Source organism: Myotis nattereri (genome assembly GCF_964212035.1).
Source record: "Myotis nattereri genome assembly, chromosome: 10".
NCBI lineage: Eukaryota > Metazoa > Chordata > Mammalia > Chiroptera > Vespertilionidae > Myotis > Myotis nattereri.
Window position 1 is genome coordinate 56547636 of NC_138085.1, and position 22569 is coordinate 56570204.

The window sequence follows — 22569 nt, forward strand, 5'->3', positions numbered from 1 at the left end:
CTAATAGGCAATCTGAAGAATTCTGAAATGTTTACATTTTCCTAGGTGCAAAGGAGAGGTTTATGCATGTGAAAACTAAACCCAAAATATTATAGAACTAACACATTATAATGGCACCACAAAATTCCTGGCATAGATTTTTCATGCATTATGAAAGTGCCCAGTAAAACAAAATGAAAAAAGAAAGTATTTAAAAAGTTGTGCAAATATTCCCTTAGAATATACATATATTCACCTACTAACATTGAAATAGGCAGACAAAAATGGAGTTAGGACATGATAATGGTTCAATAATGTGAAAATAAAAATAGCAATAATAATCACATATAGGAATTCTGAACGTGACATTGTAGATTATGAGATTCCTGATGTGTTTTAATCAATCATTCATAAATTTAATTATTTTATCTGAAGATTTAGTTCAGTAAGTCAGCTGAGGTGCTTTACCTTGTCAAAAATGATATTTTGGTAACTGATCAATTATTTAAACTCCTCCATTAAGTAAAATTACTTTAGCAAATAGGCAGTTAAAAATAATCAATATTTTCTATTTTTGTTATCAATTATGAAATTGACAAGGAGTTGCAGTAGCAAAATTGTTTTTCTACAATGTTTCTTTAAAATGTTTATAGAACCTGATGATGAGATTCTGGGTAACTTTAAATTTCTTTTCTTTTGTTAATCATATATATGTTTTAAATTTTCTTCAATAACTTTTTCCTCTACTCAACAATTTAAAATAAGCAACCAAAAGTAGTCCTCCCTGGCGGTCTAGTGGTTAAGATTCGGCGCTCTCAAAAGTGAATAAAGTCAAATGCTCTGTTAAGATCTAGTTGAAAGCAAGCCCACCATTATTTAGGGCAATCTAGGCCTCCACTGCAATATCTGTTTGTATCATGGTATGTATATTTTAAATGTACATTTAAATTGGGGGCTAATTTTCCCACTAATTTTGACCTACAAAATAGTTAGAAGTAGACTTTTTTAAAGCAACATTTGGTTCCTAATTAGAATAGTATTTGTTATTTAGAAGCTAGAGGAAGCAAAATATACAAAAGTAGCTACCGTTTCAGTCCTTGGAAAACATTATTAATATCTTAAATGCTGGTATAACACATCATCCTTTGCATATTACATATTATACCTTGTGTAATATGTATTTCTTTAAAAATACAGGGTCATGGTTTGCAAATATTTTGCACTATGTACTTTTATTTTAGCAACATATTGTAAGCATATGTCAAGCACGTGACTATAACATGTAGTATTTTTAAAATCTAATCTCTTGTTTACCTCAGATTTTATGCCAAAATGTTATCAAGTAGGTTTTCATCATTGAGCCAGTTGAATAAATCTATATGTACAAAAGTAAGTTCTAACATGATTCATCAATGATCTCAGAACACTCAAATGGGCACTGTTTGGAAGCATCTGTAAGCAAGATGGAATACTTGTAAGAGAGAAGATACTTCTAGGTATGTTGGTGAAAGTTATTATCACTGACTATAAGCTACTAAGTGGAAGTTTCACTAACATAATTTTACCATAGGGAGATCAATTAGGAACAAGCACACAGACATAATTTATTAAGTACAGTAGTTGGTAGACCACCTCCAAGAAACCTCCAAGCAATAGCTCCTCAGATTAACCAAGTTAATTTGGCATAATATTTAATTGCTAATAGCCATTGACATAGCGGGGAAATCACCTTTGTAGAATAATTCCTGGATAGTAAAGCAAGCCATTCCTTTCAGGAGACTTTGATTCAAAAACAACTTCAAACAAAGACGTGATCCCAATATTTTTCCAACTATTAAATGATCAGAAAGAATAGCATTCAAGTTCATAGCTAACAGCCTGATAAATAAACTAATGATAAAAGAAACCAATTTAGTTTTCACTAGCTCTTATTACAGTATTAAAATTCAAAATAAAGAAGGATTTCATTGCTTGGAAAAAAATTTTCATCATTCTAATTTTTACATGATGAATGAATAAATTATCATGCATTATTTGTTCATAGCCTTCACTAATGAAAGAAAGAAAAAAGATCAAAACAGATCAGACACTACAGTTCAATGATTCTAAAGATAAAATATTCCTTATCCTATCTCTTAGAATGCATTTTCTTAAAAAAATAGGTTTATAATGTTTACAACAAAAACTGAGAAATAGATATTTAAGCATTATAATGATTTCTTAGATTGTGTGTGGGTGGGAGGAGGGAGGAAGGAAACAAACAGACTTAACAAAACCAGAAACTTAGATTTATTTATTTTTCTAATATGATTGTTTTTGGAGAAGGTTTCATAAGAATACCTGCAAAATACTGAGGGACAGCTGAATTTTGCAAATTTAGTCCTACATTTAATTATATTCAGATGCACTTCCATTGACAAAGATATGGAAAATAAAACACAGGTAAAAGCCATTGTTTCTTGAATTATGCAAAAATATAAATTCTTGACTTTTCATAAAATAAATTCTGTAACAATTATAGTAGTATGTTCAGATAATAAATGATATATTTAATTAAATAATCATTGCATTTGTGACTACAATCATAGCTATGTTTTTGGAATATCAGGTAGAATATTTGTAAGTTTCCTAATGCTCAGTATCTGTATGCTTTTACTTTCTTTTTTTCTTCATTCAGATACCTTGGCATTGTGTATTGCATAAGATATGCTTAAATAAGTAGCAGCATAAATCAAAGTAATTTTTTTCTTTTCAAGTTACATTAACATTGAATACGTTTTCAGCTTATGATGCTTACTTAAAAGCGCATCAACTGTTTAGTCCTTCATTTTATACCTGCAAGCTATCCTTTTATGTGATAAGCATTTCTTGGAAATGAACTTTTTTTTTTCTTAAAATAAAGTCACAGTCCAAATTTTTCCTTTCATTATATTAGGTTTATTTTATTCTGCTTCTTCCTGAACTTGCCAGTTGAGCTAGAATAGATATAGAAAGAGCTGTTTTAAAACATTCTTGTAGCAATGTATTTAAATAATTTGTGTTCATTTTTACTGTGTTGTAAATGTAATTATATTCTTAAAAGGTAATTTATATTTCTTAAAATGTGTGTGTTTCACATTTAAAATTTTTTACATCGGATATATTTATCCTGGTCTGTCATAAATGGGTACAATCAATGTCAAAGCTATAGAGGCTAAATGTTTCTTAGTAAAAGACTGAAACATCATTTATTTGCATGATATTTACCCAGCTATGGAGCAGGAGGTGAGGCAGCTACAGATACAGACGTTTATGTTGTGGATAATAGAATAGGGTTGGTGTGAGTTGGGAAAATGGCAGAGGAATCTCCATGGTTTGTTTTTTTTTTTTAATTGTTTTGAAACCAGAAACTAAGGGCGGCCTGCAGGTGTCAATTACAACCTGGGAAGCTCTTCCTCTTGTCATTCAGAGGTAGAAAGTGCTGCTGCCAGGAGCCCTGACTCAGGCATCAAGCCGAGTGGCTTTTGCTTCTGTTTCCCTGACTTTTCTCTCTTCCCATTATTGTCACAAGGACAGGTTTATTTCCAGCTTCTCAGGGGAAGCTATTGTCCTCAAAATCAACTGTCAAGTAAAACTTGGTAGGACCTGGAAAAGTTGATACAGATAAACCTGATTTTACACACACACACACACACACACACACACACACACACACACAGACACACACACACACACACACGGACATGCACAGATAGCCATTTTAATAAAGGCCGTGATTCAGAATTTGCAATTGCCTTATGCCATTTAAAACTGTCTTACATTGCTTTTAGTTTCTGTTGCTGTTGTCATTATAGTTTTTCACTGATAAGAAAATAGGCTAAGTCCAGAAAAAAAAAATTAGACTAATTTAGCACCATTACAGATATGCTAGATTTAATGGCAACACTGAATCTAAAACCCAGGTCTCCTGACTCTTCAGTTCTTGAATACTTTTCCATTACTTATTTCTTTATACTCAGTGTAAAACTTTATGAGAAAGGGAAACTTAAATTGTCGATTTATTTATGTGTATCTTACAGGGGCCTAAAAACCAGCCCACAGGTTTCAATAAGTAGTTTTATTGAAACAAACACACACCCTTTGTTTACATATAGTCTATGACTGCGGGAACGTTTAGCTCAACTACTGGATGCTATTGGCAGTTTAATGACCTAAAAAAGTTGAACAGCCATGTATAAATATAGAATTAATTTATATGTATAAGACAATGCTAGGTCTTTTAAACACTGTATAGCATGACGAAGGAAACTTTAGGATTCATGTCCACGTGATGCTCATCTTTAGCCCAGCTAACTGTGTTTGAAAAGACCCAACCTGTTCTTAACAAAATGGAGCTAGTAGACGGATCATTTCCAGAAGGCAAACTAAATGGACCCGACCTGCTTCCCATCCATGCGTTAGGGTGGCTACGGCTTTGCAGAAGCTCCCATCAGAATCCTCACGCTCAAGCAATGGTTTAATTCAGAGAAAGAGATTAACCACTCACATAACTCTATGGAGTTATAAAGTAGAAATTGCTTACATTTGATGTTTAAGGCAGTGAAGAAGTTCAGAACCAATCCTTTTGAACAGTACTAAGAGATAAGGTACTTGATACAGATGGTCCATTTGCGTATTTAGCATCTTTAAAATATAACGGTAGAGGGAGATGCTTCCTAAAGGGTATGCAATGAGTTTGAGCTTTGTGACTCAAAATCAAAAGGTAATCTTATAGATTTGATTATTCTTAAACCACATCCACCTTTCTGCTCCAGAAACAGCTGTCAATTTAGTCTGGTAGACACCTTTGATCACATTGCTTCATAGATTTCTTAGCTTTATTTATTTCTTTTCTATTCCTCTTTACTATTTTTTCCCCCACTGTGAAAAGCCAGTACAGGTAGGTCACAGGACATTTGCACACAGGTTTTCTTCCAAAAGAAACCAAATATAAATAAAATTGGTTCCAAAATTTGAAAATAAATTTAAAGTAGACTTGCAAACAAACCTGAAATTGGTGAATAAAGGCTTGTGTAATCTTGTTGGAGATATAGAAGTCACCTAACCTCCCATGAAGTTTTCAGTAAAATGAGTTTGATTATTTGTACATTCCTTGGAAGATACTGTTTTCTTCATTAAATATATTCACTATTAATTTATGCTCAATACTTTTAAATAGAATTTAAAGTGATTAACAAAAACAGTTTTAAATAATTGGGGAGGAAAGCCTATGTGCAAAAAAATTTTTTTTAAAGGAAAGAAAAGAATGAAGTTGCTAAATTTATATGCACACTCTAAATCTCGGTTTCCTGGTAGATAGAAATAAGGCAAGGTAGTCTGTTCCATAACTCACATGACTTCAGAGGAAGTGACCTACAAAATCTTCAGAAAGAGTCTATGAATTTGGACCATGTAATTAAGGGTGTGTCAAGAATGCAGGCTAGAGGGCTGATAGTGCAGACTGACCAATAATGACAGCATTGAATACCTCTAGACAGTGTTATACATAATAAGTGATGTTCTGGTAAAATAGTTCTTAATTCATAAACTACCAAAAAAATGTGTATTTTTTAAACAAATCCAACTTTAAAGCAAAGGGTTACTTGCAAACAATATTTTAAAAAGCCTTTGCTGCAGTTTTCTGATGAAGAAAAACATCCTTTATCCAAAGAGAGAAATCAGCCCCCCTGAGGAGTTGGTGGAGCCTGGGTTTCCGGGTGATGCCTGCTTCTTTAACTGTGGGGCAGCTCCCCCTTTATATGGTTTTCTAGTCCTTACGCATGATTACAGGGAAGGGAGGTTCCTCTGCTTTAAAAAGAATTATAAAACCACTGCCCTCCTTTAGCTCCTGGATTTTCACATTGCACAGCAGTAATTGTTCTGAGTAAGGGAAACTTAGAGAGATACTGGGTCAGAGACTCCAGTACTGCCTAGCCTGACCTGCTTATTTGAACAGGGGAGAGAATAATTTACCGCAGCCAAGAGAAAGGGTTCCTTAAAAGTGACTTCCTTATTTCACCACACAACCGTCTAATTATTTTTGTTTTCTAAGTGAACTTGCCTGTAAAGCAGGGCCATGTCCTGGCCCACAGAATGGTGCATTTACCGCTCCTGTCTGATCCTTGTATTGATCATTTGATGCTATCTATGATCTATGAGGAATTCCAAGAGGACAAAAACAGAGTTCTTCCCCTTAAAATTTGACTACGAAATTAATAGACACATTTTTTAGGATATTTCAATCTTGTCCCACTGGTTTCATTTGAGTTGAGTAATATGTCTAGAATAACTATCCTTAAAGTTCTCTCTGCCTACCCAGGTCAAAACAAAAATGAAATTAAGAATAGTAGAAATAATAATATTGAACATTTTATAAACGTAGAGAACCCCACATTAGAACTGCAGTCTTTCATGTAGCCACAAGGTGGGCAAATAGTACAGATCAGTTCTGGTTCTTCCAAGAATGACAGCATTTAAAGTTTGCTACTGGAGAGTATATGTCTTTATCAGGTGTCCTTTTTTTACAGATAAAAATATAAGAAAGAAAGAAGGCAAGTGATTTACTTAAGGTGACACAATTAGTTGATGTCAGTGGCAAAATCCAATTTCCACCACCTCCCATAGTGAAAATGGAGATGAAAAGTAATTAGCAAGTGTGGTTATTAACCTAGCCAAAAACAGCTACCATCTTTTAAGTGTATCTCTTAATGGTTAAATCAATACTCTGTAAGAGCAGTAGATTTCAAAGAACTTGCTTAGCTAGCTGTGAATCTCCCATTTCCTGCTGCTCATTAAATTGGGGTTATCTCCAATCCTCTTAGCAGCAAAGTCTTAGCACCACCTGGAATTCATAAGTAGGTACGTATTAACTGAAATTTGTAATATTCTCAATCTTTCTAAATCTGATTTTTTTTAACTAAAAATTGAAAAATAATATTTCTGTGGCTTTAATAATGATTATAGTAAGAATCAAGTGTAAAATTACATACAAGTTAAAACTCCCTACAAAACACAAGGAGTGATTGTCTTTAAAATAGAAACAATGCTATGAACTTTTTAAAAAATCTTTAAAATGTCACTCACTATTTTACTCTGCTTGGGCTGCTATAACCAAATACCATTGACTGGGTCGCTTAGTCCACAGATGTTTATTGGCCATAGTTTTGGAAACTGACAAGTCCAAGATCAGATTTCTGTCAGGTTTGGTTTTGGGTGAGGGCTCTCATCCTGGCTTGCAGATAGCTGGCTTCTTTTTGTATCCTCACATGGTGGAGAGAAAGAACTCCAATGTCTCTTTCTCTTCTTATAGGGGCACTAATTCCATCATGGGGGCTCCAGCCTCATGACCTCATTTAATCCTATTTACCTCACAAAGGGCCCACTCCCTCATGCCATCACATTAGGGGTTAGCACTTCAACATATGAACAGTTGGTCCATAACACTCACATTAATGCTGGGAGAAAAATATTACTACCAATGAGACATGTTTTGATATCCCCAAAGAAAGAAGAAATCTGAAAAGGAATTCAGATTACTAATGGCTTGAGTGACTATAATTTTGCCATTGAAATCTACCCAAGAGGACAAATGATTCTCAAGCTCAAAATGTCAGTAGTGAAGCACCTTTTTTAAAAGTACCAATTCCATGTGTTTGTAAATGTCTGAGAATATGAGATCTCAAAGGTACTGTAAAGATTAGCTAAAGATTGAGACCACCAGAAGATGAATCTTTTAGCAGAATCCTGATTATGAGTGGATCATGCCCCAAATTAATGGTCCTTCCTCTGTATCAGTATTCCTAGGTAGAGGTACAGTGTTTGATAGGGTCGTTCTTCTGCCATGACTTATACAGAGGGTATGCAACATTTCCCATCATTCTGATCAATCTGCAAGTCATGACAAGGAGCAGATTTTCTACCCCCTTTATTCAGACGTGGGGATGCTAAAATTTTTAATTGCTAGCTGAAGGTCACGTAGCTGGGAGCCAGGATAATGCAAGGGAAAGTATGCAGGCATAGGGTAGGTTAATCTGGGATGGAACACTTCTCTATCACATTTTAACTCTATGACATTGGGACAAGTAGTTTTGGTTTTCTGGGCCTTCAGTTCCACATTTGTAAAATGATAATACTGTAAAGATGAAGTAAATTAACAGATAAAGTGCCTGGAACATAACAAGCATTTCCCAGCCCCCGGCTTCTTTCTTAGTAGCACATCAAGGATGAGCGACCACAATTCTTAGCTCCCCACCCGGTCCAGTGCACTCTTTATTACACTTCATGTTGCATAGATAGTGTTGTTTTGAACTGAGAATATTAAGTGCATTTTTAAAAGCCTTGTCTTCCAAAATCAATCTCTTCACATTTTTAATAATGCAAGAAAGGAGCTTGAAGTTGGCCCACAGAGATTTTTACGAACCAAAGGGTTATTTTTAATTGGATTTTGTGCCTGTTGTTATGGAAATCGTTGTTTCATAGATTAAGCATTATGACTTTACTGCAAGATCAAGCCCAGAATGGGGTATAATGATGATATCACCCGTATCCTTCTTTTTCTTGACAAAACACCTTTAAAATTAAGAGAAGGGGAGTGAAGCTGCTTCAAAAGCACATAGTTCTAAAGGGGGGAAAAAAAGATCTCCCTGTAAAAATAGCTTTAAAATGATGTATTCTCTTTTCAAAGATCAAAACTAAGAATGACCCTCGCTGCCAGTAGGATGCTAAGATTCTGCAGAGTTATTGAACATTCCTTTTTTCACCATTAAAACTAAAAAGAGTTCCTTTAATGCTGGAACTTGCTTTCAACATTTGGTCTCAAAGCATTTTTGCAGTTGCTGAGCTAACAGGCTTCCTTTAGCTATTTCGTGATAAATCTCCCTAACACTCTTCTATCTAGACAAGCTTTTATTCATGTATCCGGATGAATTTAACTTTTCTAAAGAAACAACAAGAGATTGTTTCTAATCTTCACGATGGCCCTGTGTAGACATGAGGCAGTTTGTCATGCGAAATTTAGCTTAGAAAACTGGCTCATTTTAAGCTCCAGTGAAATCTAACCAAGGAATACAGAACTTGTATCATCAGTGACATCCTAAGAGAGAAATCAGGGAACTGGGTGGATTGTCTGCAGTACTAAAAGCAAACAATGAATGATCTCTTGTCGGACTGACTACTGAGGTTTCTTCTTGGTGGTTCCCTTATTTATTTTTTTCCTCTTTTGTTCTCCTTTTCATTGGCATTTTAGTATGTCTTCCTGTGCTCCTTGGACATTAATTGGTTTTGTGGATAGAATTTAGTTGAAGAAATAGTGAAGCGAGTCCTGATCGTGAATTGGATGAAAGTCATTAAACTCAATGACGTCATGCACTGCATTATTGAAATGTACTAGAAAATTTCATGACTTTTAAAACACTGAAATCCATCACCAAATAGTGTGGATCTTTAAAAACTTTTCATTATTTTTCTCAGTGAATCGTAATGTCAGATTGGTAGAAATGCTTATTTTCTTATGAAATTTTTCTAGTTATACTAAAAGCTATTTTCCCTTGATTTGTGTGTGTGGAAGAGGGATATTTGTCTAACTTTGTCATTTCAATAATTTCCGTAAAACAACTTTCTGAGATAATCTGTTTGTTCTTAGCCTATTTAAATTCCATTTATCTATGGAATTTTCACTTCTATAGATTCACTGGCAGTTACTTCCTTGGTTACACTTGTCCTCTTTCTTTTAGTTTTTACCTGGGAATCCCTGTCCTCTACTGCTGTATAATATCACTTTTTATTCCTTCCCACTCAATATGTGGCCATTTTTGGGGGGTTGTGACTTCTGTTTTCTTCATTTTTCTAAGAGGCAATACTTTTACCTACACTCATCTTCTGTGCCTCCACTAGTTTAATTTTTAGACACAATACATTTAAGAACTTGGTGAACATAGGAAGTACATGTGGTCAGAATAAAGAGAGCCCTCACTCAGTATAGTACCCAGAGCAATCTCCTCTAATCCAGCCAGTGGCCACTCCCTGAAAATGCTTAGCTAATGACCTATGGCCAGGTCTCTCCCCGAGGTCAGAGGTTACATGACTGCTGGCTACTACATTAGCAAGAAAGTGATAACTGCAGAAATCAGAGAACTCCTTTGAAAAGTAAAGGTGTGTGTACATGTGGGAGGCTTCCCAGAGCCGTATTGACTGTGCCCATTTATGACAACAGGTTCATTCGCTTGTCTTAGATCAATGCATAGTGTGTTGAAGATTCTTCTTAAAGTGTCACACCAGAATGTCTGCTAACTTGTCATTTTCCTTGCTTGCTATGACTCTAATGGGCTTGAGAATTGATCCAGCCAGTCTCTTCTCTCTTGCTCTCTCTCCTTTCTCTCCTATCTCTCGCATTTCTTTTTCTCTTCTCCCTCCTCCCTCTCCCTCGCTTTCCCCTTTCTTTGTCTCTTTCTCTCACTCTCTGTGAGGTTCATTTGTTTGACTGATGCTGAGTGTCCATAATGACTGTTTGGCATATTCTACAGGCAAAGGTCCCGAGACCCTTTTTGCCGGCTATAACCTCAATGATAACGAATGGCACACAGTGCGTGTGGTTCGTCGAGGAAAAAGTTTAAAGTTAACGGTGGATGACCAACAGGCCATGACAGGTAAACCCCACTGTCCCCATCACCCTCTCTTTTACTGAAGCTTTAGACTTTCCCATTTCTTGCAGGTGACTTTGAAAACCAGGTGCACAACTTGAAGCTGATACACATAGTTCAATTGTGTGTGTGTGGTTTGTCTTTGGTTTTCTTTCTGTTTTAAAAAATTATTATATGTATTGGGGTGAAATTGATTAATAAGATTATATAGGTGCCAAGTATACATTTCTATGATACATAATCTATATATTGCACTGTGCGCCCACCAGCCCAAATCAAATCATCTTCCGTCACCATATGTTTGACCCCTTTTACCTCTTACTACCCTCCCCGCCCCCCCACCCCCCATCCCTCTGGTAACCACCATACTGTTGTTTGTATCTGAGTTTTTGCTTGTTTGTTGATTTGTTGCTTTCTGTTTTATATCCCACTCATGTGGTTCTTAGCTTTTTTACTGACTGACTTATTTCTTGTAGCATGGCTTTCTCGTTTTAATCCTTCAAATTTAAGTTAAATATCAACTCAGGTATTTCCCCCCATTTCATATTTACCAACACAGCAGCCTGTGCAACAAATTCCTAACATTTCTCTGAGTGCTGTCATTATATATTTAATTATCTCCTCACCTCGTTTTGCCTGCTTTCTTCCGAAAGACTGTGAGTTTTATGAAAATGGGACCCATGTCTGCTCCTCCTACCGCTCTCTTTTTCATCACCTGACACATGCACGTACCACACACGCAGTCACTGTAAGTGAACCTACAAGTTCAGTGTCAGGCTGGCGGGTTGTTTTGCTCTGCAGCAGAAATTAGCCCAGCTCTGAGCAAGGCTAAATCTCAAGAAGCTGATCTTGCTATCAGTTTAGGTACAAAAGATTTTATTTAGATATTGAGATTTTTATGTAAGCACACCATCCGGTTGGGTGTTTTTTTCTATAGGAAATTGTCATCCATTTGCTATACCCAGGCACTTTGATCAGAGGCATTCTGCTCATTTTAAATTCCTCTTCCCACTAACTCTCTGGAAAAGACTGGATTTTTAAATGGTTGGAGCCTTAAAAATTTTTCTCCTTTAATGTCCTTAATTTTTTTTCTTAATATATGTGTGTAAGAGTAGAGGTGGCTACATTATGTATAGATGATTAAACACTGAAATAAATTCTGAGGAAAAATAGAGTTTTTAAAAGGCAGCCGTTAATGTTTTCTTAGTCAGTGGATAATGGCTTTGAGGAGCTAATTCTCTCCCTGGAGCAGGCGTAGCCACCATTACTGTCAATGCAATTTATATCTGCTTATTAAACAAAGAATAGGCTCTTGAACAAGGGCCATAATGATTTTCCTTGTAATTGGGCCATGGTGGCTCCACCACTGTTTTTGTTATTTATGCTCTGCATACATATCCTATTCCTTTGAAAAGAAAACAGACATTAGGTGCTATTTTTATCACTGAACTTCTCAGTCATCCTAAACAAAATGTGTTTCACTATTTCAGAGCTGCCAAGAACTTGACAATTTGGGGATAATATTTAATTTCAAGCATTAGGGATATTTTTTCTGGATATTTCTTTCCTATCATTTGGCTTGTTAATGGAATTTTTAAGAATAACTATGACAATTTTAGGATTGGGGAGGATTCACTGATTTAAAACTCAGATTTTAATATCATGAAAAATATAAAAATCAGTACAAGCCCAAGTGATTTTAAAGCTTTTTATGTTTTTCATTCTGTATGGCTTGTTAATTCAATGTTACTGGTATCTCTAGAGCTTTATATTTGACAATTATTAAAGGCTCATTTGATTTGCCACCAAAGAGAGAGTTTCCCATAGAGCAGTGTGGAGGTCATTGAACAAGAAGAACTGAAGAAGGAGAGAGAAATGATATCCTACAAGAAACCAGAATTGCTAAGAATTTAATCATGTTTTTGCATCAGATAAACAAGGAGGAGACATAGTGGGGAGGAAGGAGGAGGACTGACAACTATATACAGTGGCATTTTCAGCTTTAAAAAAAAGTTTGCAGAGAGGGGATTTGAACAAACCAATGACTGATAAGAAGACACACCCAGGGTGACAGGACAATTGTTACCAGGATCAAGGACTAGTAATCAGGTGTAAAAATTAAGTAGAGTCAAGTTCAGATTAGGGGCAATATTTTTACACCAATAAGTTTATAAGCATCAATTAAGTATGTAGACAAGTTTTCTTGCACAACAAAGAGAAGGCCTTTTATATTTTACTTACAGGCATTTCCTTAAAATGCCACCTAATATTTTACTGTCCTGACTAAGGACATGGAAATCTGTCCAGCTGGTTGAAGGAGACCCACATAGGTGGTTATTCAATCTTTATTACACCTGGGGGAAGGTCCAGTGAATTTTCTCAGGGTTTGATACTGGGATTGGCTCTAATTAATTATTTTATTAATATCATGGATGATGGGATAGTGTAAGCTTAATAAATTTTCCAATTATGCCAAATTGAATAGTGAAATTAGTAACCAGAAGAACTTGATTGCAATTGTAATGACCTTTTTGATTTTCAGAAGAATGCAAATGTCAGTTTAATTAAACAACAAGATGCTGGGAGTGAGTCACTAGCAAAGATAAGGTACTTTATATTGTATCTTAAAAAAAAAAAAAAGCTTACATCTTTTTTATGTAATTTATCTTCAACCCTAAAGGTAGGTGCGATTATCACTCTGGAGGTAAAGTGATACTAGGTTGGCTCTCAAAGGGGTTTATAGAGAAATTTGGCAGGACGAAGAGGATGGGGGATGAATTGAAGAATGAATCACCATATAAATATGCAACCAAGCTTCAAACTTAAGTGTTTAGAGATTATAACTTTGGTAATGTGGACTACTTTTACTGGTATTCTCAAAATTGGACATATCTTGAATTTGTGCTCAATTTAGTTTTCCAAAACGTAAGTGCAGGGAAAGTGGCATAAATTATGGAAATTATTCAGCACAGAAAAAGGAAGGTGAAAATGACATACTTCAAACACATTTTCATGGTTCATTATTGGAAACATAGTCAGTAGCTTTTCATTATTTTAATTGGTGATAGGAAAATATACAGTCACATTATTTTCTTTTTAAGAACATTTCTTATACAGAAAAACATCACTATGAAGCTGGAATACATCACTTTCTACTGGGTTGATTTAGGACAATCATTGTCTCTAACCCCTTCCCCTGTCTTCTTTCTTTCCTTCCTTCTTTCCTTCTTCCTTCACTCCTTCCTTCTTTCTTCCTTTCCTTCCTCCCTCTCTTCCTCTTTCCCTTTCCTCCATAGCTTTTTCCCTTACTTCCTTTTCTTTTCTCTCTCTCCCTTCCTCTTAAACTTTCTCCCTTTCTCCATTACTCACTTCCTTTTTTTCTTCTACTTTTAAAAAATATATTTTTTTATTGATTTCAGAGAGAGGAATGGAGTGGGAGAGAGGTAGAAACATCAATGATGAGAATCATTGATATGCTGCCTCCTGCACACCCCCTTCTGGCCCGCAACCCAGGCATGTGCCCTGAACTGTAACCTCCTGCTTCATAGGTTGATGCTCAACCACTGAGCCATGGGCTCTTCTACTTTTTAAAACTCTGTAACTTTGTCTAATGGGGACAATTTTTATTAAGGCTAAAATCTGAACAGAGAGAAACCTGATCTAAGAAAGTTGTATTATGTGTTTCAGCCTTGCCCTTTAACATCACTTCTGTGATTTTACTATATATAATTGAATATCAAAGAGGTATTTGGATTCTTGTATCTTAAAATATGATGTTGTTATAAATTGAAAGTGCCTTCCAGATATGGAAAATAATAATGCATGATTCTCCCATGTAGGTCAAATGGCGGGCGATCATACCAGACTAGAGTTTCATAACATAGAGACTGGCATCATCACTGAACGGCGGTATCTGTCTTCTGTCCCCTCCAACTTCATTGGACACCTTCAGAGCCTGACATTTAATGGGATGGCATACATTGACTTGTGTAAAAATGGTGACATAGATTACTGTGAGCTCAATGCCAGGTTTGGCTTCCGGAATATCATAGCAGACCCTGTTACCTTCAAGACCAAATCAAGCTATGTTGCCTTAGCTACATTGCAAGCCTACACTTCTATGCATCTTTTTTTCCAGTTCAAGACAACATCCCTAGATGGACTAATTCTATATAACAGTGGGGATGGAAATGACTTTATTGTGGTTGAATTAGTTAAAGGGTGAGTATATGACAGTCCAATGACAAATGAAACTTTGGGGGAAATGGGCCTCCATTTCCAAAAACATACATTCAGCAAAATGTATTGGCTTACAAGGCCATGGGCAGGGGTATACAAATAATATATTCATTTAAATTATGTAAGTATCTTATAAATTAATAGGGGTATTGTGTAGTCTTTTACACCTACATTTCCATATGTGAGATGTTATCTGAGATATAAATAACATCAGGTTCTAATTTATGCTATGCATTCCATGAATCTTACACTTCCAATGTGGATTGCCTTACTATCACTAAGCACACTATAATTCTACAAAATAATTCCTACAAATTTGTAGGCTAATTTTTGCTACATTAAATAGATAATTCAAGTAATCAGACTTCTTCAATTTTACAAAATCCCATTTAACTCAAGCTGAATTCTATGTCCAAATTCCTTGAAGAATTTAGAAGGATTTTTGTGAAATTTCCTTGAAAGTGTGATAAAAGTTTTTTGTAATTTAATATGGGTATTCATTCATTCAGTGACTATTATTGCATATTTACAATGGGCTAGATAATGTGCCAGGAAATATATATATATATATATATATATATATATATATATATATACACTCTTGCTACCCCATGCATATCTCAGATTCCACCAACCCCAAGGCACGCATATGCAAGTACTCAATCCTAGGGGTTGTAGGTGAACACATAGATAGAAAAGAAGCACTGTGAAATTTTTTCTAAGATGATCATGCGCAAAGGCTTAGTGTTTAGGGAAAATATGAAACGTATGAGGCAGGGGATGGATAGTAGAGCTGAGACTTGAAGGATGAATCCACATTTCCATAGAGAAGCCGGCATTCAAGGTGGAGGGGAAAGCAGTGCAAAAAGCTGAGAGGAATTACCAGTTCATTGTGGTTAGCCAAGGCTTGAGGGAGGGGTGAAAGAGGGAATGATATATACTTTCCAAAATCATTTGGTCTGGCCCTGCCAAGGCATTAGGGGTGAGGCAATTCAATGTTTGACCAAATATAGCAGGCTAATTTTTAACTTGATAATTTTGTATGGCCCATGAGTGATGCTATAAATATCCAAATGGCCCTTGGCCAAAATAAAAGCTTCCCCAATACTGGTATAGACCCTAATTTAAAAAATATATATTTTTTCATTATTCTTTATAGTGAAGACAATAAAGAATCTACCTTACTGATGCAGAATAGTGTTTCTTTCTCATTAGCTGAGTTTTTATACAAGTCACTCACATGACTTCTAGCAAGGACAGAGCCACCTGAAAGAAAAATTCTCCTCTTGTAGCATCGAGTTTGACTCCATAAAAAAGTTCAAAAAGTGATGGCATTTTCCCACTGTCCTTTCTCCCCCCAGGTACTTACATTACGTGTTTGACTTGGGAAATGGTGCTAACCTCATCAAAGGGAGTTCAAATAAACCTCTCAATGACAATCAGTGGCACAACGTGATGATATCAAGGGACACCAGCAATCTCCACACTGTAAAGATTGACACGAAAATCACAACGCAGATCACCGCCGGAGCCAGGAACTTGGACCTCAAGAGTAAGTGCACCGGGTCAGAGCAGCAGACATGAACCCCATGGTCGCCACTCACCTGGCAGAGCTTGTGTGTGTGTGTGTGTGTGTGTGTGTGTACCTTCTGCAAATACTAACCAGAATTTCATTTCCTGCATATAATTAATAATACAACACACAAGCTTCTGTTCCCTCTTTAATGTGGCAGATACATGCATTTTTAATAGCAGCTCAAAACATGCAACACCTAAGAATGCATGCATGATTAAATTTTAAAGGGTGAGAGAAATGTGTTTGCTTCCATATTATAAAGAAAAATAGGCATTTGCAAGTTTCCGTTTGCAATCAATGTGGAGTCAAGATAAACAGATACCTAAGGAGTTTCTTCAAGGGTTTATTTGTTTTCTTTCCCTGGTGAGATGTCCTAAATACGTACAGCCCCTCTGACCAACTGGGGTCCGAGCCTGGCTTATGCCTTTGTGCCTCCCACAGTGAATCCTCCCACCACACATGCACCAGTGGGAATGTTTCTTTTACTAGCTTCTAACAAAGTCTTAGCAGACATTTTATTTCCTTATTGATACTTGATTTCTCCAAGTGATCAATATAAACATCTTGGAAAACCTGTCAATAACAGGAAAAAAAATAACACAAGTTTCTATCTCAGTGGGCTTTTGTGAGTTACTAAGAACATATCTACTAGTATCAATCCCACCACATTTTTTATAATATATTTTTATTGATTCCATGGAGAGGAAGGAAGAGGGAGAGAGAGCTAGAAACATCAATGATGAGAATCATTGATAGGCTGCCTCCTGCACACCTCTCCCTGCGGATCAAGCCTGGAACCTGGGCATGTGTCGTGGTTCATAGGTCGGTTCTCAACCACTAAGCCATGCCGGACAGGTGATCCCATCACATTTAACAGGACAACCAGCATTGGACGAGGTATCATTAGCATTTTATTGAGCTCGGAATGACTTGCCGAGGGATAAAAATACTGGTACAATTGAGCAAAGACACGTTCCCAGTTTTTTGTTTTTTTTAATTTTTAAAAAATATATTTTATTGGTTTTTTACAGAGAGGAAAGGAGATGGATAGAGAGCCAGAAACATCGATGAGAGAGAAACATCGATCAGCTGCCTCCTACACAACCCCCACTGGGGATGTGCCCGCAACCAAGGCACACGCCCTTGACTGGAATCAAACCTGGGACCCTTCAGTCTGCAGGCTGATGCTCTATCCACTGAGCCAAACCGGTCAGGGCACATCCCCAGTTTTGACCCAGGCCCCTCTGTTGCTGCTTCTGCCCTGTCCTGGATGCATTCCATAGTCCTACAGGGACCCTCGTGGTCACATTTTTACTTGGCAAGAGGTGTTCGCTTGTACTGATGTGATCTTTCCCTTTGATTCAAAGAGAATATACATGGGGCAGTTAGGGAACTGGAAAGAGAAAACCCAACAGAAGTCTTTCTAGAGAAAAGTCCTCTTTCTAAATCAGATAAAAGAAGAAAGAAAAGTGTTTCACTTTCTGTAATTGCAGAACTTATTTATAATCACCCAACACCTAAAATAAGTGGTAACGGCTGTCTCCCTCTCTCAGAGTGGCCTCTTGTTAACTTCAAAGCCATCTTGTTTGTGCCCACAGATCAAGTAGCTCAGCTCAAAAGGTGAAATGCAATTCAAAGGAAATGCTGCTTACCAGGCCAACCCTCTTTCTTGTCTCTGACTGAAGGGAATGGAGGGCGTTTTCTGCCCCTGATTTTTTTGTGCCCCGACGTACACAGCAGGCTCAGGCAGTCACTGTGAAGGAAAGGGAGAGATCGTGACACTGAGTGTGCTGGCCAAGCCAGCCGCCAGCTCAAAGCCAAATGCTGTCCTGTTTGTCCTGTAGGGAGGGACCTCAGGAAGCATGAGTGAGCCTCATGAGAAACTGGGCACTGTGTCCGGGACGAAAACAGTTGGAAAAGAGCAGTTCAAGGTCGGTTGAAGTATGTGACCTGCACAGACCTGCCCCTCGAGGGCACAGAGAAGCAGTGCCAGGCAGTGGGTAATGTCTCATCAGACAAGTAGGGCACTGTCTCTGAGATACATCGTTTCTCCTTCCTACCTACATGCCTACTCCCATTGGGGGGCTTATCACATAGGACCGTCTATATCAGTGGTTTTCAACCTTCCTAATGCCGCGACCCTTTAATATAGTTCCTCATGTTGTGGTGACCCCAACTATAAAATTATTTTCGTTGCTACTTCATAACTGTAATTTTGCTGCTGTTATGAATCATAATGTAAAAAGCTGATATGCAGGATGTATTTTCAGGGGTCACGACCCACAGGTTGAGAACCAGTGGTATGAACTCTTCACTCGGCACTGAGCAGCACTGCTGTCTTCCGTGCCAGTCATGAAGGATTCAGCCACTCCAATCTGTCTTGGACAGCTTTTATTTTATGCCTTTTTTTTTTTTTTTTTTTTTTTTTTTGCCTAAGAGCTGTACTCTTATAGGGTTAAAAGAAACTCATCAGGTTTATTTTACACTCTTCTTAAAGTCACTTTAGTTCTTCTCAAAGTGCAGTCAACCAACTTAACCCCATCGGAGTCACATGGAGGGATTTACTCAATACAGATTCATGGGCCCCACCTCCCACAGACTAAGATTGATGCGTGCGGAACAGGTGTCCGTATTTTTAAAGAGCACTCACTAATCTAAACCCTGTGTTTTTCAAAGTCCAGAAAAATCAGTATCTTTGTTGAGGCCAAATTTAACTCAATTTTTAATTTTAGTAAAAATCCTGGCTTTGCCTTTTTTGTCCTGTAAGAATTTTACTTGCTTTGTTTTGTTTGACCAGTCCTGTGCTGAGATGATATGGGATGCCTGGGGATCATGAAAAGTGTTTTTATTTCTCATGTTACCATCCCTTAGAAAGACACTAGAGGGCGGCATATGGCCACAAAACTTGCCATCTGGGATTCAGGACGGGGAAACCTCAACAGGCTCCTTTTGTGCTAGGAAGCAGAATTTCTTTGTTTTCCCACCATCCCAGAGCCCACTTAGCCTTCTGATAATGCATGATTTCGCCTGTGGCTCTGTTTCATTATATGCATTGGACCTGACAGTAGAAATTTGAAAGCTAGGGAACATGTGTGCCAATCCCTACCTTGACTTTGAAGGAGATGGTCAGAAATGGGCAGCAGTCGAATGATCTTTCTCTGAAAAAGAGAATTCCATGCAGGTGACCTTGTTCAAATTATGTTTCCTGACACTGCCGGGTCCTCAGGGGAGGCGTGTCTCTCCCTGCTGACACGGTTTTGCTTTCATCTTTATTTCCCAGCTGTTTGTGTTCTATTCCCTCTGGCTATTATGTACAAGCTGCAACATGCAATGAAAAGAGCAGCATAAATTTGCTCTCTGGAATGAATTTCTAGCACAGCTGTACATTCATTGTGGGGCTTTTGAGTCCTGCCCCCTTCAGAGAGATAAAGGGTCGGTGTAACGCCTCCTCATGTTCCTACTCTTGTTCCTATAGTTGGCAAGTGTGTATGTTTGTATGTGGTTGTATATGGGAAGGAGCTGATATTTATTGATTTCCTATGAAATGCTAAGGAGATTTAAATCAGGTTATTTTATTTAATCCTAGCCATTAGCCAGGGACTTGAATCAAGGTCAGTCTTGTTCATTCATGAATCTAGTTCAAGAACAAAGAGAGGGAGGAAAGATAGTCTTTGACCTTTGTCTTCCATGGGCATCTTCCTTTATAGCGTTACTTGTTTATCCTTCAGCAAATTGAGGACAATTTACTTGATGGGGGACAAAAAAAAAAGAAAAGATTTCCAGGTGACTGGAATACAGTGCCTTCAGGTATCCACTTAGGAAAACTACTTAAAAGTGGATATTTCATTTATAGGCCATGTGTAGGTCAGGCCAGGCTGAGCTTTGCCCTTTCTTCTTCCTCTCAGACCCCAAATTTCTTGCCCCTAAGGGCTTTGAGCAGCTCTCCCTCTGATCCCCTATCTTATCTCTTCCCTCTTCCCACCCAAACTAGGACTGTTATCTATTCATTAACCTTCCTTTTATCCTTCCTCAAATCTACCTTTCCCTAATCAGAGATGGCCCAACCAGGGCTTTCCTTTCAAATGCATTCTACTTCCAAGCAAAGATTAAAAGGTAAAGGCAGGGGAGTACCTCCCTTCCAGGATGTAGCCTGTGTGGGGTTTTTTTTTGTTTTGTTTTTGTTTTTATTTTTGTTTTTGTTTCCAAATTGAAGGCAAGAACCTCCACCAGCAAAGGAGTTATGATTCCCTTTGTTGTGCTGGTCTGGAGCCAAACCTCCAATATCTCTGAGCTTTGGCTGTAGTATTCTTGTTCTTTCCAACTTGACCTTACACTTGTCTCTGTTACTCAGCTACCTACTCACTCAATCCTGAACATAACCCCTGTGCCCCCATTGTCTCCCCTTTACTGTTGCTATTTGGTAAGTCATTGCTTTGGTACTTGAGCGATCCAGAGGACACCCAAGTCCTGGCCATGTCTAACTAAACATGCCCAAGCTTTGTTCATCCACATGCCATCCAATCGCTCGTTTGCTCAAATAAGAAACTTTAAAAGAACAGTCTGACTTTGAGCTTAGCCTTAAAGCAGGAGGTGGCACTGAAAATGGAGGCAAGCTCCTGTTATCCTGTTGGTGAATTGATTGATTGATCTATTGATTTTTAGTTTGTAAGGGAAAGAGATTTATTCCCATTGCTTCAGTTAATGGGAGATTATTTTAAGGATCCATTAGGAAGAAAGACACATCCTTTTAGCTGCTGAGCCATGAGGTCACACAGCAAATAAGAACTTTGTTCTAATAGTCATACTGGCATCTCAAGAACAACCCTCTTAGGTGCTCCCTTGGCATATCCCCCATACATCCTCCCACTGCTCTGCCCACTCCCACTGGGATCATTTCTCTTTCTTCTCTGCTTCTGGCTTCTTCTACCTTGCCTTCTTCCGACTCATGGCTCCTACCTATGGCCTTTGTTCCTGTGTGTGTCCCCAGTTCTGCCGACTCTCTGCGTCGGCTCACGTTCAAATTCCCCAGAGTGAGTGGACCTGCCTGGAACACAGCTTCATGGGCTTTTGCCCTGCAGCGGTCGCTCAGGCTCACTTCCTCAGGCCAAGCCACTGTAAACAAAGAGGTAGATTTGCAAGGTATAAAATGTGAACTGAAAAGATGATCGCTAGGGAAGGAGGCTGGGCTGGAAGGCTCCCCTTAGCTTCTCAGGGGGTAGCAGGGTGATTTGCCTATTTAGAAAGGCCCTCCATGTAGTCCCAGACAGTGAGGAGAGGAGGAATTAAGGGGTTTTGAGTAGGAGAGTAGAGTTTATGATGCACTTTAGAATCATTTCTTTGGCTTCCGTGTAGAGAACGGGCTGAGGCTGGTGAGGAAAGAGATCGCTTTGGAGGCAATCATCATGTATGGACCATAAAAGTAAGACTTGCCATTTTTGTTCCTCCTTTTCCCACACAAGCATTGAAAGACACTTAGAGATATGAAACTATTGTTTCCTGCCTTCTCCATTGAGTTTCCAGGCTTTGCAGGACTCAGTCTCAATCTATTTTCTTTACTGTAATTCCTTTGTCAGCTCATTTTACTCACTCTCACCCCCACCCCCTATGAGATGTTTTCTTTCCATGTCCAGTTGTCTTGACCCATTTGTCTTGTCTTGGAAGTTCTTTCCTCTGCTTCCCCACAAACCCTGGATCAGCTAACACATCTGCAGCAGAGTTCAAGTTCCTTGTTCCCTAAAAGCACTTTAAAAAAAATCCTTTACCCTTTGTGATTGTTCTGGAATCTCTTCTACATTAGCCATAGTTTTCCATGTTTCGTTTTTTCAATTCCCTCCAAATCTGTTATTTGAAATTTCTCTTCCCACCTTTTATCATTGATCTTGAAGACAATCTGGTATGACTCATTCCTTTCACAAATAAGAGGAATATGCTCAGGCAGCTAGTTAGTGTTTTATATCTAGTCTTTAATTCCCAGTTCAACAATTTTTACAATAGACTAGGGAAAACAAGCTGTTTTTTTTTTCTTTTTTTCCCCTCACATTAACCTCAGTTAACTGCTAGTGACAGCCTGGAGCAACATTCTGAAAAGAAATCTGAGACCTTCTATGGACTCACGGGAGA

At 37.7% G+C, this 22569-nt stretch overlaps 1 protein-coding gene across 1 annotated transcript in view; it reads left to right on the forward strand.

Annotated features, from left to right (window-relative positions):
• Positions 1–22569, forward strand: part of NRXN1 (neurexin 1) — a 1005506-nt gene that overhangs the window by 478981 nt on the left and 503956 nt on the right. Inside the window, exons 12-14 of the mRNA XM_081100745.1 lie at positions 10518–10640; positions 14474–14855; positions 16235–16425. Of these exons, the coding sequence (XP_080956871.1) occupies positions 10518–10640; positions 14474–14855; positions 16235–16425 (696 nt within the window). The remainder of the gene's footprint in view (positions 1–10517; positions 10641–14473; positions 14856–16234; positions 16426–22569) is intronic.